This window comes from Delphinus delphis, chromosome 1, assembly GCF_949987515.2.
Source record: "Delphinus delphis chromosome 1, mDelDel1.2, whole genome shotgun sequence".
Classification (NCBI taxonomy): Eukaryota; Metazoa; Chordata; class Mammalia; order Artiodactyla; family Delphinidae; genus Delphinus; species Delphinus delphis.
In genome coordinates, this window is record NC_082683.1 from 35127879 (window position 1) to 35140879 (window position 13001).

The 13001-nt window shown below is 58.4% G+C and overlaps 1 protein-coding gene across 4 annotated transcripts in view; it reads left to right on the forward strand.

Moving 5' to 3' along the window:
- SZT2 (SZT2 subunit of KICSTOR complex) overlaps positions 1-13001 on the forward strand; it is a 51123-nt gene that overhangs the window by 21993 nt on the left and 16129 nt on the right. For 3 of the 4 annotated variants that reach the window (XR_009520669.1, XM_060020800.1, XM_060020830.2), the window contains 31 exons: positions 415-557; positions 812-964; positions 1111-1225; positions 1440-1657; positions 1758-1973; positions 2363-2441; positions 2688-2782; positions 3053-3221; positions 3422-3536; positions 3650-3763; positions 3965-4135; positions 4282-4376; positions 4620-4743; positions 4850-5014; positions 5106-5310; positions 5615-5730; positions 5841-6087; positions 6956-7097; positions 7245-7337; positions 7476-7554; positions 7649-7942; positions 8099-8240; positions 8420-8515; positions 8604-8667; positions 8900-9085; positions 9432-9599; positions 9688-9775; positions 9875-9946; positions 10124-10325; positions 11151-11250; positions 11969-12098. Coding sequence is in view for 3 of the 4 variants with exons in the window: in XM_060020800.1 (XP_059876783.1) it covers positions 415-557; positions 812-964; positions 1111-1225; positions 1440-1657; positions 1758-1973; positions 2363-2441; positions 2688-2782; positions 3053-3221; positions 3422-3536; positions 3650-3763; positions 3965-4135; positions 4282-4376; positions 4620-4743; positions 4850-5014; positions 5106-5310; positions 5615-5730; positions 5841-6087; positions 6956-7097; positions 7245-7337; positions 7476-7554; positions 7649-7942; positions 8099-8240; positions 8420-8515; positions 8604-8667; positions 8900-9085; positions 9432-9599; positions 9688-9775; positions 9875-9946; positions 10124-10325; positions 11151-11250; positions 11969-12098 (4396 nt within the window). In the remaining variant the exon portion in view is untranslated. The remainder of the gene's footprint in view (positions 1-414; positions 558-811; positions 965-1110; positions 1226-1439; positions 1658-1757; positions 1974-2362; positions 2442-2687; positions 2783-3052; positions 3222-3421; positions 3537-3649; positions 3764-3964; positions 4136-4281; positions 4377-4619; positions 4744-4849; positions 5015-5105; positions 5311-5614; positions 5731-5840; positions 6088-6955; positions 7098-7244; positions 7338-7475; positions 7555-7648; positions 7943-8098; positions 8241-8419; positions 8516-8603; positions 8668-8899; positions 9086-9431; positions 9600-9687; positions 9776-9874; positions 9947-10123; positions 10326-11150; positions 11251-11968; positions 12099-13001) is intronic. The other variant, XM_060020809.1, reaches the window with a different exon arrangement.

Consider the following 13001-nt stretch of genomic DNA (forward strand, 5'->3'; position numbering starts at 1 on the left):
AACCACCGTGAACTATGCACTTCCTGAAGACCATGGCTCCCTTTGTCCTGTGCTTTCTCCACACTCAGCCCCGGCTGTCAGCCTAGCACTGACAAGCAGGGGGCTTATGCTAGCAAATAATGGCCTCATCCTGGGGTCCTGCCATCACTCAGCGGCTTTCCTCCAAAGTCAGTGGTGGAAGTTCCATCCTTTGCCTGGATTCAGCTTTAAAGGGCTACACAGCCTGTCCCTGGGTTCGTTCATCCTAATCCAGCCTTCGTATTGGAGGCCATTTTTGCCTCTGTCCCAGGCTGGGCCATGGGTTCCTCTAGCCTTACACCAGTGCCACCTCTGACCCCCTGAGCCCCACGGCTCTGTTTGCTGCGTGGAGGTTATTCATGCATGCTCCTATAGGGCTGTGCTTCCTGTCCCCAGGTGCTCTCCCTTCAGCACAGTGGTTCCGACTCCTCCCACGCCCAGTTCGCTGCCTACTGGAAGCCAGTGCTGTCCATGGATGCTAACTCATGGCAGCGTTGGCTGCACATGCATCGCCTAGTGCTAATCCTGGAACATGACACGTGGGTATCCGCCATAGTTGGGCCATCGTTGGGGCGGAGGGGCTGGGGTGAGGGGACGGGGAGGGATGGAGAAGGGAAGCAGCAGATGAGCCCATACCGACCTTGGCCAAGAAAACTCCGAGCCGTCCTAGCCCTCCTGCTCATGAGCCTTCAGATCCTCAGACAGGTCCTAGTAGAGAGAGAGGTAGCAGTTTGTTCTTCTGCCCCATGACTGGGGCTGGGAGGGCTGCCCTCTCTCCACACCCTCTTCCCAGGCCAATCCCCAAGCACCTGCACACCCCGGGCAGCAATGGCCGCTACAGCACCGTGCAGTGCAGGATCTCACACTCCTCGCTGACCTCCCTGCTCCGTGACTGGAGCAGCTTCGTGCTAGTCGAGGGCTACTCCTATGTGAAGCTGCTCTCCAGGTGGGCAAAGTGATGTCCCCTCACTCCTCCCCCTCCCCCTCTTCCCACGTCTCTTCCTCTCACCCCAAACCCTCTCCCTCCTACCTCCTAAACCCATCTTCTCCCAGCCAAGGGCTGCTCACGGACTCCCTCCCGTTTCTCCCCAGTGCCCCAGACCAGCCCCCCTCCTCCTTCTACATGGTCCGCATCATTTCCAAGGCCCCGTGCATGGTGCTCCGCCTGGGTTTCCCCATTGGCACACCAGCACAGGCTCGGCACAAGGTGAGCTGGACCCCGACTCACTCCCAGACCAAGGAGCCCTGGAATGTTGACTAGCTCGTTCTCCCCAGACTCCCCAGGGCCAGGGCCAGTAGAGGGAGGAGCCCCCAGACCAAGTAAGGCTTGGGGTACAAGGTTTTCTCACCTTGTCTGTGGGCCCCTTCTCCACATCTGTAGGAGACGGGAGTAGGAGGGTCCGATCACATTTTTCCCTCAGATTGTGTCGGATTTGCGGGAAGAAATCCTGCGCCTACGTTTCCCCCACCGGGTGCAAAGCAAGGAGCCAACACCCAAGGTGAAACGAAAAGGGCTGGGGGGCACCGGTGGGGGCAACTCTCCCTCCAAGTCACCCCCGCTGCTGGGGCCACAGCAGGCCCTGTCTGATCGGCCCTGCCTTGTGGTCCTGCATAAGCCACTGGACAAGCTGCTCATCAGGTTGGTAAAGAGAGTGGGGCCAGGGCCAGGAGCACGTGGGGGGGCTGCGGCTAAGCTGGGTATGAGTAGAGGTCAGCTGGGAATTGCCCCCCTTGCTCAGGTATGAGAAGCTACCGCTGGACTACCGGGCACCCTTCTTGCTGACACTGGAGCCACCAGGGCCACTGCCCTTGGTGTCGGGCCGCTCGGCCTCTTCTAGCCTGGCGTCGCTATCCCGCTACCTCTACCATCAGCGCTGGCTCTGGAGCATCCCATCGGGACTGGCCCCCGCACTGCCGCTCAGCGCCATCGCCCAGCTCCTCTCCATCCTCACTGAGTACGTCACCAAGCCTGCTGGGCAACTTGGGGCAGAGTCTAGTGTAGACTCTGGGTTTGGAAGCTGGCAGAAAGCCTAAGCCGGATCCTGCCCCATCTCAGCCCCAGTTTCTGCTGTGGCCGCTGCTGTGCAGAGGATCCAGCAAAGAGCAGTGTGGGCTGCTGCCCTCCCCACCACGACTCCCCCGACTCAGTTTATTTTGGCCTCTGGCCCTAACTGCACCTGCCACCCCTGAGGGACCAGTCGTTTGGGCAGGGCCACCAGCGGACAAGTCTGCCTGGATGGCTTTTGGAAAGTGGGTATGTAAGTGGCGTGGGAAGCAGGGGCTGTACACTGAGTGTCTCTCCCCATCTCGTCCTGTCCCCACCCCCACTCTTGTGGGCCTTCAGGGTCCGGCTCTCGGAAGGGTTCCACTTTGCCTGCAGCGGGGAAGGAATCATCAACATGGTCCTGGAGCTTCCAATTCAGGTATGTGCTGTCCCTCACGACCCCTCCCACCAAGGTCCATCATCATCCCAGGGATACTCACCTCTGAGCTGGGTTGGGACCACTGGAAACGCTGCCTCACAGGGACCCTGTGGCCAGAGGACCCAAGGCCTGAGGCCAGTCCCAGGACAGTGTGGCGAGGGGACTAAAGTGCTGAGGGTCAGAGCTGGGCCAGGCCAGATCTCTGCCTGGGCCGGGGCAGGGCCAAGCTCTCCCATCCTGTCCCAGAATGAGCCCCCGGGGCAGGCTGCAGTCGAAGAGAGGCACACGTGCGTCGTCCAGTACATCCTCTTCCCCCCGCACTCTACCTCCACCAAGGACAGGTGAGGCCCAGCCCTCTCTGAGCCGCCTTGCTCCACGTTCCCCCTTCTTCCTACTGTCCCCTGAAGTTCTGTCTCCCAGTGCTGAGAGTTGGGGTGGGAGATACTGTCTCCAGATGCTTTACTGGGCAGACGCAGGTCTGGAAAGACCACGTGTGAATTGTGGCTGTCCCGTGTGCCCTGGCCTTCCCGCCCTCCGTGGACCAACTCCCAACCAGGTGGTGGTGGGTTGGACTCTCCTTTCTTCCGGGCTCAGAGCCCTTCCTCCTTTAGCTTCTCAACAGATGATGACAATGATGTGGAGGTGGAGGCCCTGGAGGGAGACTCGGAGCTCAACCTGGTCACCGAGGTGTGGGTGGAGCCGCAGTATGGACGAGTGGGGCCCGGCCCCGAGAGCTGGAGGCACCTCCAGGACTTGGCATACTCGGAGATCCCTCGAGCTGTGAGTGGCCTCGGGAGTACCCCACCACTTTCCAGGTTGGGTGCATCCCCTTGGGAGCAGCACAGCTTGGCGGCTTCCTGGTCCCCCTGAGTCTCCGTGTTCTGAATGTCCGTGACTGTGAGGGCTTCCTTGATAGCTGGAGGCTGGGGTCCTCTTGGCCAGGAGGGGCTGACCCCTGCCCTCTGCTATTCCTCCTCTAGCTCCACCCTCGGGATGCTGCCTGCATAGGCTCCATGCTGAGCTTTGAGTACTTGATACAGCTGTGCCAGAGCAAGGAGTGGAGTCCCCTGCCCCCGGAGCCGAGGGTCTCTGATGGTCAGTGGGGAGGGGGCCCCTGGGGAGGAGCAGGGGAGCGGGTGGGGAGAAGGCAGCCACAGACAGGGACTGTGGGCCTCACTGCGCTCTTGTCTTCCTTCCCTCCCTCCCAGGCTTGGACCAGGGAGGAGACACCTGTGTCCACGAGATCCCTTTCCGTTTTGACCTAATGGGACTATTGCCACAGTGCCAGCAGATCCAGATGTTCTTCCTTCTGCTTTCCAGAGGTGGGTGAACCTTGTACCTAGAGGGCCAGCCAGCCAGGGAGTGTTAGAATACAGAGGGCAGATGAGTCTGCGAATGAGCGGAAGAGTGAGGGGGCAGGAGGGGGCTGGGAGGCTGCAGGAGGGGCCGGGCTGGTTGGGGCTGAGCCGGGGGCGCCGGGCAGCAGGAGACCCTTGGTGCTGAGCAGAGTGTGTGTCGGGCAGAGCCAGAGGGCGTCCCTCTCGCCGAGGGGCCCTGTCCCGCCAACGACATGGTGCTGTGCCTGCTGCACAGCTGCCTGGGGCAGGAGCTGAGCGACCGGGAGATCCCGCTGCCCGCCGCCGACCAGGCCGCCTTCCCGCGTGAGGTGCTGCGGAGGAGCTGCCACAGTCCACGTGAGCCCCCGCCTCGTTCCCGGCACCGGACTTCGGCCCAGCCGCTTTCCCCCACCCCACAGGGTGCCTTCTGTCTGGGTCCTGGCCTCCCCTCCCCTTCACCTCAGAGCCCTGCTCTCTCCCACCCCTCTCCACCCGCATTGTAGGTCCAGAGGGGCCACCGGTGGGGGACTGTGGGATCCTGAAGGATGAAGCAGGCGGCAGCGCCCAGGCCAGCGGAGACTCAGTTCTTCCCACCCGGGTCAGCACTGGTGCATCTCCTTGAGCCCTTTGTCATAGTGACCTCCTGCCGTCCCCACATATTCACACCCCAGCTTTCCATCACTGGGGATACTAAGTGCCCCCCTCCACTGACAGGATGCCATCATTCCCCTTGGTCCCCGATCTTGCAAGCTATCCCTGAGGATGGACTCTCGGGCGGAGGAAGAGAGCGGGCATTGGATGGTCCCTTATAGATGGCTCTAAGTTTGTTTCTCTCTTACAGAGTCTAGGCCCTTCTGAAACTCTCGGGCCTGTCAACTCTGCCCAGCCCCCTCAGTGGCGCTGCTATGCAAGGCTTGTGACCCCCCAGCATGTGTTTCTGACTTTCCTCCCTGCGACCTTCTCAGGTACCAACCGCGGACCTCTCTCACTGACCCCCTCAGATACAAGCCCTGGAGCTCCCTCCACAGCCCAGCAGGCGGCTCTGAGTTATGTCTTGCTTTTCCTCTTCAGATGTCCAGCATCTGGCTGCCTATGGCCTGGAGGGACCCTCTCAAGAGGAAACAAAGTCTAAGTTCGAGGACTGGAGTGGGGCTCCCAGCCTGAAAGATCAGGGAGGAACCGGGGTCAGGGCAACAAAGTCCCAGGTCCCCATCCTCAGTGTCACCCCAGCCAGCGGTAAGGCTGCTGACTCTTAAGTCAGTTAAGCAGCAGCGGAAATGAGAACAGATAAGAGGGCTCAAAGCCATGTGCCACCTCTTGCCCACAGACAGTGCCCAGAATCCAGGAGAGCTGAGCCCACCCTTTCATCAGGACTTACCAGCTTACACTGGGCGCCAGGCTTCACAGACAGAGGGTGCAGATGGGCCCCGGACGCGGTGTCCTGTCTACATCTATAGCTGTTCCCTGGAAGCGCTGAGGGAGCAGATGGTGGGTGTGCAGCCCCCTCAGGCGCCCCGAGACCTCGTCTTCCGGTGAGTGCCCTCAGTGTTGACCTAGGTCCTCTCCCAACTCCCAGCCAACCGTGGCCCCCAGCTGTGGCTCAGATACATACTCAGGGGTACGGGCAGACAGGTTGATGGTCAGTGGCAGGAGCTCAGCTTCTGAGCCATGTCCTGCCCGTTTCGTGCTGGACTTCCTCAGCACATCAGTTGAGCTTGCTGGGCCGTGGATACATTTGGTAGGGACCCAGGGATGATCCACTGGAGGGTTGGGGATGGTGAGTCTGAGGTGTCACCAGGGGAGCTGGCCAAGCCGTCTCTTTCCTCCTGTTGCTAGGACTCAGCTCCTCGACCAGCCTTCCCTCTCCTCAGCCTGGATGGAGCCCAGGCACAAGGAGGCAGCTACGCACTGTGCCTTGCTGCAGGAGCATGCACAGCGATGCTACGTCCGTGGTGAGTGTGACGCCGTGGCAGGGAGGAGCCCACTTTGCAGCATTACAGGCATGGGGACGGGAGAGGCCCTTGCAGAGCTTGACCCTCGTGGCCCCTTCCAATTCCACTAGGGCTGTTCCGGAGCTTGCAGCAAGCACAGAGCGTGACCTCGCAGGACATGCTGATAGCAGTGGACGCCTGTGAGGAGCTACTACAGGAAGTAGACATCACCCCTTTTCTGCTCGCACTGTGTGGCCACACTCGGGGTTTGCCTCATGCACCCCCAAGCCCCGGTCCTCTCAGCCCTGGGCCCTTCAGCAGCAGTGTGGAGGAGGGCCCCGAGCCTCGGGAACGAGCTGTCTTGGCTTCTGAGTCCAGGTTGGGATGGTCCTTGAATGACATATAAGGGAGCACACAGACAAGCCCCTATAAGCAGGGGCCTTCTTACCTGGGGGAGTGGCTGGGCACGGTAGTCCCCAGCCATGCTTTGTCCTGGCTTCCCACCCCTCCTGCCCAGGCTTCTTTCTCCCATTTGGCACCCACGGCGGTCTTCCTCTCCTACTCTCCTTGTTCTCCTGGCTCTCCTGTTCTGGTGTGGAGTGTTGAGCTACATTAGGGGTGGGGAGTTGTCAGTGGCCATCAGTGAAAGTAGAAGTTTGTTCTGAGGACATTCACATGATAGTAATAATTCCCCAAACTGTGAGTTTCATAGAGGCAAAAACTGTTGAAGGGAGGGAGAGAGGCATGCAGACAGACAGCTATGTGTCTGGTGTCTGCAGTGGATCAGCACTGGGGAAGCAGAAGGAGCGGAAGGATGACTGCACTGGTGATGCCCAGATCGAAGTCCAGCCCAGTTCTCTCTCCGGAGGTCTAGATCCCACACCTTTCATGCCTCCTAAATGAGTGCACTTTCTTCCCACCAACCCTTGCTTCTCCGCCTGTGTCCCTCCTCCACGGTGAAAGATCTCTCCCTCCACCCACTGGTCCAAGTCAGAAAACTGGGAGTCAGCCTTACTCATTCCTCTGTTTCACAGCAATGTCCAGCCACTAAGAAATGTGGAGGTTAGAGCCAAGATGGGTGGGTTGGTTCTCCCGGCCTCTTCCCGCCCATGTCGTGTGCTAATAAGCACCCTTCCTAGAGGCAAAGACAGACAGGTGTGTGCTGCTCCCACTCGGGAAGCAGGCTCATTTAGGCCTTGATGGTTCCTAACACCTCACTGTCCCTCACCCCACCCTGACCACTCAGCATAGAGACCGAGGACCTAAGCGAGCCTGAGTTTCAGAGCACCCGTGTCCCTGGCCATCCAGACCCTGGCCTGGAAATATCTCTGACAGACGTCTGCCAGCTCAGAGGAGAGGCGCATGATGCCCTTCATAGCCTCATCCAGGTGAGGGTAGAGAGGGCAGAGTCCTGCCTGCACAGGGGCGCAGTGGTCCCTCCTGGGTTGGGGGTGTATAGGTGTCTGTTCTGGGGTGGGAGCAGTGTCCTGCCGGGCAGTGACTGACATCGTATCCTCCTTCTAACCCCCAAACAGGAGAAGTTCCTGGAGATCAGTGGTCTCTACTTCCGCACAGTACCCTCCAATCCCCACTACTTCTTCTATTGCCCTCCATCGAGCAGGCGTGAGGTGAGTGGCTTTCTCCCTTACCTCGCTCCTACCCCCAACCTGTAGCCCCAGAGGCCCCGCTTGACCCACCCGGATCCTCTTAACTCTCGGTTCCCTGAGGCCCTGCCTTGGATCATACTGTCTCTTTCTTTTGCCCAGGATGAGGGCCCCCGGGACGCAGGAGACAGAAAAGTCAGTGACTTGGAGTTTTCAGAGGCTGAGCTCATGGGAGAAGAAGGTATATAGGCAAGCGGGTAGAGGTGGAAAGGCTGCTTCAAGCCAAGATTCGGGGGCCTTTGCTGCCAACCTATCCACATGACGTGTATCTCTAGGAGACACGTCTGCCTGCTGTGTGGTCACCGAGAGTGACCCAGAGCTGGAGGTGGAATACCTCGAGAGCCGTGAACCAGACCTGGGGCCTGCTGGGCTGGACTCCGCCTCATTGTCAGACACAGATACCGTGAACCCTGATGAAGACTCCTTCAGCATCCTGGGGGGCGACTCACCCACGGGGCCCGAGAGCCTGGCACATGACCTGCCACCACTCTTCCTGCACCTCACATGCTCTGTGCGGCTACGCGGCCAGCACAGCTCAGTACCCGTGTGCAGCCTGCCCACCTGCCTGGGTGAGTTTGGGGTGCCTAGGGGAGGGCCACTGGTCCGATGCAGCCTGTCTGCCTGCCTGGGGAGAGAGCCTACGGGTGTAACTCTTTAGCCCTGGAGACTTGGAAGCTGTGTTCATCCCAGGGCTGCAGTAACCCCTGACTTTCCCCCTCTCCCAGGCCAGGTGCTTTCTAGTCTGGAAGGCCCCCCCACTGGAGGCCGAGTTCCTCTGCGGGACCTCAGTGTCACTCTGGACGTCTTTGTGCTGACCTTGCCCCTGGAAGTGGAGCTCCCCCCGACCTCAGACCCTCAGCACCACCGGTGGGACAGCAAGTTTGGTGGGGGATATCTGGGGTCTTGTTGGAGTAGCGGGACCATTAAGGAATCTGTGGGCACCTGGGGACTAAGGGTACCTTAAGGATTCCAAGAAAGGAATGCTGAGGAGGCCCTAGGAGGATAATAGCTCCTGACCTTTGACCTTTGCTCCTACCCTGTTTCAGGTCAACATCTGAGAGCAGTACGTCCTTCCCACGATCCCCAGGGCAACCGTCCGATGATGGCCTGGGGCCCCCACTGCCACCTCCAGGAGAAGACAGGTACTTCCTTATGCTCCCTCTCTGAGTTCCTTGTTCCCTGTTGGTTTTGTTTTCTGGAAACCAGTATCTAAACCTTTCTTCCAATTAGGCACCCAGGACTATCTAATTTGGCCACACCCCACAGACTGGCTATTGAGACCACCATGAGTGAGGTGAGGGCCTTCCCTCCCCCAACCCAAGTGACAGCCCCTCAACACTGTAACTGACACCCTTTCCATCAGGTGGTGAGGTGAGGCACCCTGTTTATGCTGGGGTCCAAGTGGGGCCTCTCTCAGTCTGTGAGGTGGAGTATCTTCCAGTATCTTCTAATCTAAGAGTGCAGTGACGTCCCAATCAGCATGGGAAGTGCCCTTCACCACTTCCTGGGTTGCTCTCCCCCTGCAGATCCGCTGGTTGCTGGAGGACGAGATGGTGGGGGCACTCCGAAGAGGGGGCCTCCCCCAGAGCCCCGCCCTGCACCGTGCAGCTGCCCACATCCATAGCTCTCTTGGACGCTCCACCTGCCTTCGCCAGACTCTGCCACTGAGCTTCGTGTTCGGGCCAGAGCGTTCCCTCACACAGTTCAAGGAGGTATGCTGCCCGCAGAATGCTCCCTGGTCACCTGGGTGCCCGTCCGTCCCTGGACTCACATGCAGAACCGGAAGGCCCTCTCTTGGTTTGAGTTCACCTCCTCACCCTATTGTTTGACCTCTACCCCATGCCTGGCAGCCCAGCTCAGTGGGAAGAGACCCAGCTCAACCTTGCCCCTGGGCCTGTTGAACCTTAGGCAAGTCACTGAGCCTTTTCGTAACTCAGCAGTAGGGATGCTAGTGTCTGCTTCACCAGGTAGTTGTGAGGGTCTGATGAGGAAGTGTGGGGTGCCGTGACCAGGGAGGGCTGTCCTGCCTAACCTCTGCCCTTGGTTCCTGCTCCCCAGGAGTTCCGCCGCCTCCACCTCCCTGGGCATGTTCTTCTTGAGGACGCCGACAGCGGCTTCTTCTTTGTGGCAGTTGGCCAAGAGCCAGGTGGGTCCCATGGGGAGCCCCCTTCGGCGGCCTGGGCTTGGCACAGCCAGGAGGACAGGGCGGAAGGCGTCGAAGGGGAGGTGAGTCTTTCCTGGGCTGACCTGGGAACGGAGCAGGTGGTGGTGGAAGTGTGGGGCCTGTACTCCATCCTGACCTCCTGCCTCTCAGGCCCTGACAGCCAGCCCCCAAGCCCCTGGCTCTCCAGAGGATTCTGAGGGCCCCCTGCTCATCAGTCTGCCCAGCCTGCCCCAGCGAGGTAAGAGAGGACTTGCACCTCCCTGGCCCTGCTTCCACGTTCAGAGGGCATCCTCGGCAGGATTGAGAGAGGCTCCAGGCATTTCCCTTCTCTTCCCAGGGAGCCAGCCTGGGCCCAGCCGGGGACTCAGACTCATGTCCAGTCAGGGCAGTGTGGACTCAGACCACCTAGGTAAGCTGGGGTGGGGCATGGAAGACTAAGCTGATGGGAAGTGGACTCAGGGCTGCACAGTGAAAGGTCTGGGCAGGGCCATCAGAAGGGACTAACCTGGAGGGGCCCACCGAGCTGATACACTTGGGGCTCAGATGAGCCTAAGGATGGGGTTGAACTTCAGCACGTTTGACACAGGTTACGACGGTGGCAGCAGTGGCTCAGACAGTGAGGGTCCCAGTGAGACCCCAGGTGAGAAGGCCCCCTTCACGCTGCGGACCCCGCCCGGCCCGGCGCCTCCACAGCCTTCACTTGCGGGCCTCCCTGGGCCCTGCCTGCCTGACTTCTGGCTCATCGTCCGGGTGCTGCAGGACCGTGTGGAAGTGTATGCACACGCGCGGTAAGGAGCAGCGGGGCCCTACACCCGACTCTGATGTTAGCTTCTCCCTGGTCCCACGTCACCCCGCTTCAGTGTCGTTAGAAGGCTAGACTTGGGGCTGAGAGTTTGGGTCGGGGTCTGACTTGTATTCTAAGGTTGGGGGCTCCTGACCACTTCCCACAGACTGTAGCAAAGCACATCACTCTGCTTTCCTAATGGAGTTGAAAAGCTGATGAGGATTTTGGTTCCTAGCCGAGCATTAAGAGCATCTGTAGTTCACAGCAGCTTCAGGAGCTGCAGATACATAAAAATAAAGGATGATAGGTAATAGTTAACAAGTACTTGCTATGCGGCAGGCACCGTTCTAAGTTTTTTACATGGATCAACTCATTTAATCTGTAACAGCCCTATGAGGTATTACTATCCTCGTAGTCTGAACGAAGAAACTCCAGCACAGATAAGTTAAACACTTGCCCAAGGTCTCAGTTAGTAAGCGGCAGCGCCAGGAACCATACCTAGGTATCTGGTTCAGTACTGCTGTAGTCACAGTGTTGAGAGGGGTGGGGGTGTTGAGAGAAGGGAGGACCCACCATTCTGAGGAAGAAGATCTGAGGGTAGAGAAGGTGAGCTGCATGATGGAAGCCTCAGTATGGCAGCTGGTGAGGCAAGCATGGAACCCAGGCTTCCAGAATTGCTATCGAGAATTCCATCTTTCCCAGTTTCCATCTTGTTTACTTCCCCTTGTCCAGTCCTCCTTCCTTTTCATGGTTCCTCTTGGCACCAACTCCCGTGACACCCTCCCCCCATTCCCTCCCCGTGCAATTCTGTCTGATCCATCCTTCCCAGGAGCCTGATTCGGGAGGATGGGGGGCCAGGCACTGAGTGTCGCCACCTGCAGCAGCTCCTGGTGAGGCGAGTTGGGGAGATCTGCAGGGAGGTCAACCAGGTAAGAGGCAGCAGGGGGCAGGGCTTTCCAGGCATGGGACACAGCCCAGATGAGGAAGGGGTTTCCGGGAAGTTGACCTTCAGAGGCTGTTGATCCATCTTGGATGTTTTCTTTGACCCTTAGTTACTGGGATGCTATTACTCCCCAGGCTTCCTACAAACTGGGGAGCTCTCCTTAACCCACCCCCAGGGTGGTTTACTCTCTAGTCCCCTCCCAGTGTCTGTGAGATGCTCCCTCTCATTGCACTGTGCTACCATTTGGGACACGATAGTGAACAAGACAGAGGGAAACCCTGACTCTCTGGAGCTTATGTCAAGTGGAGGAGATAGACATGGAACAACTAAAACACTAACCACTTCCGCTACAATTGTGAAGGCTTCTACAGAGGAAAAGCAGAGACTGGTGTGAGAGCGTGTAACAGGGATCTGACCACCTGCAGTGTCAGGGAAAGCTGGGAAGAAGAGATTTTTTTAAGATGGTGAGCAGATTCTGGCAAAGAGGAGGGACAGATGTTCCTAACTGGGCTTCAGTGCTCAGAGCCCGGAGCCCAGTGGCTGTCAGACGTCATCTCTGAGCTCCCAGTGGTTACAGGTGCTCTTTTTGACTTCTTACCCCCAGTGGTAATGGGCGTTCTCTCCAGCCTTTGATCACCCCTCACCACCCCCACCATTGTATGGGGGAATATTTCAGCTCCCTGAGACCTTGCTCCTTCTCCCAGCGGCTGCTGCTTCAGGACCTTCATGACAGTCACGTGTGTAACTCTCTTCTGGTGGCTGAGAGTGAAGAAGATCTATGGCGCAGCGAGACGCCCTTCCACTCCCGTCAGCGGGTACCACTGCCCAGTGATGGTGAGTCCTGCCCAGTGATGGTGGGTCCCACCCAGGAGCCTCCCTCCCCAGGGGATGCTGCTGCCCTTGCCTTTATCGAAGACTCTGTTGAGAAGCTGCGGGTAGAGTCACCATTAACTGGCCATCAGTGCCAGGTAATACAGGGAGGGCAAGGAGGAGAGGACAGAAAGGGATCACCAGGTTTGGCTGTTGTGAGTTCATCAGTGACTTTAGTGAAAATGCTTTCAATGGAGAGACGGGAGTAGAAACCAGAGGAAATGGAAACATGAAAGGATGTTCGGGAAGAGGAGCTGGGACTAATTGGTCTTTCAGGTAGCCTGGCAGTGAAGGAGGAGACAAAGTAGATCCAGCAGAAACTAAAGGAAGGTGGGAGGCAAGGCAGGAGTTTAAAATAAGGTAGAGACTTGAGCACCCTTATGTTCCACGGGAAAGAGCCAGCAGAGGGGGAGAAATACAGGAGAGAAGGTACACGGAAGAGGCCCCTGCTGTGACCTGTCTTCCTAAATGCACGCCTCTCTCTGGTCCTGCCTTGTTTTCCAAAATGACCGTCTTTCCCCTGCAGGGTAATAGACAGGGCCGAAGAAGGGGGCAGGGGCATCGTGGACAAGTGGGCCAGCTCACAGGGGAGAAAAACAGAGGGGTGGAGCCTGAGGGCCGGTAGAAGGATTTGCCTTCTGATTGGCTGTCCCTCTAGGCAGGCAGCCAGGCACAGAACCCTTCGGGGTTTCTGAGATTTCTGGTCGTGGTTAGGAAACGTGATAATCTACTCAAGATGGTAATTGAAGTCTCTGCAATTCTGCTCCCTTCTCTTACTCCTCATGACCTCTCACCCCAGCTCACAGAGGAGAGCCGGATCATGCCATTCCTTTGCCATTGTCTCTCTGTTATAAAAGTCAGATCACT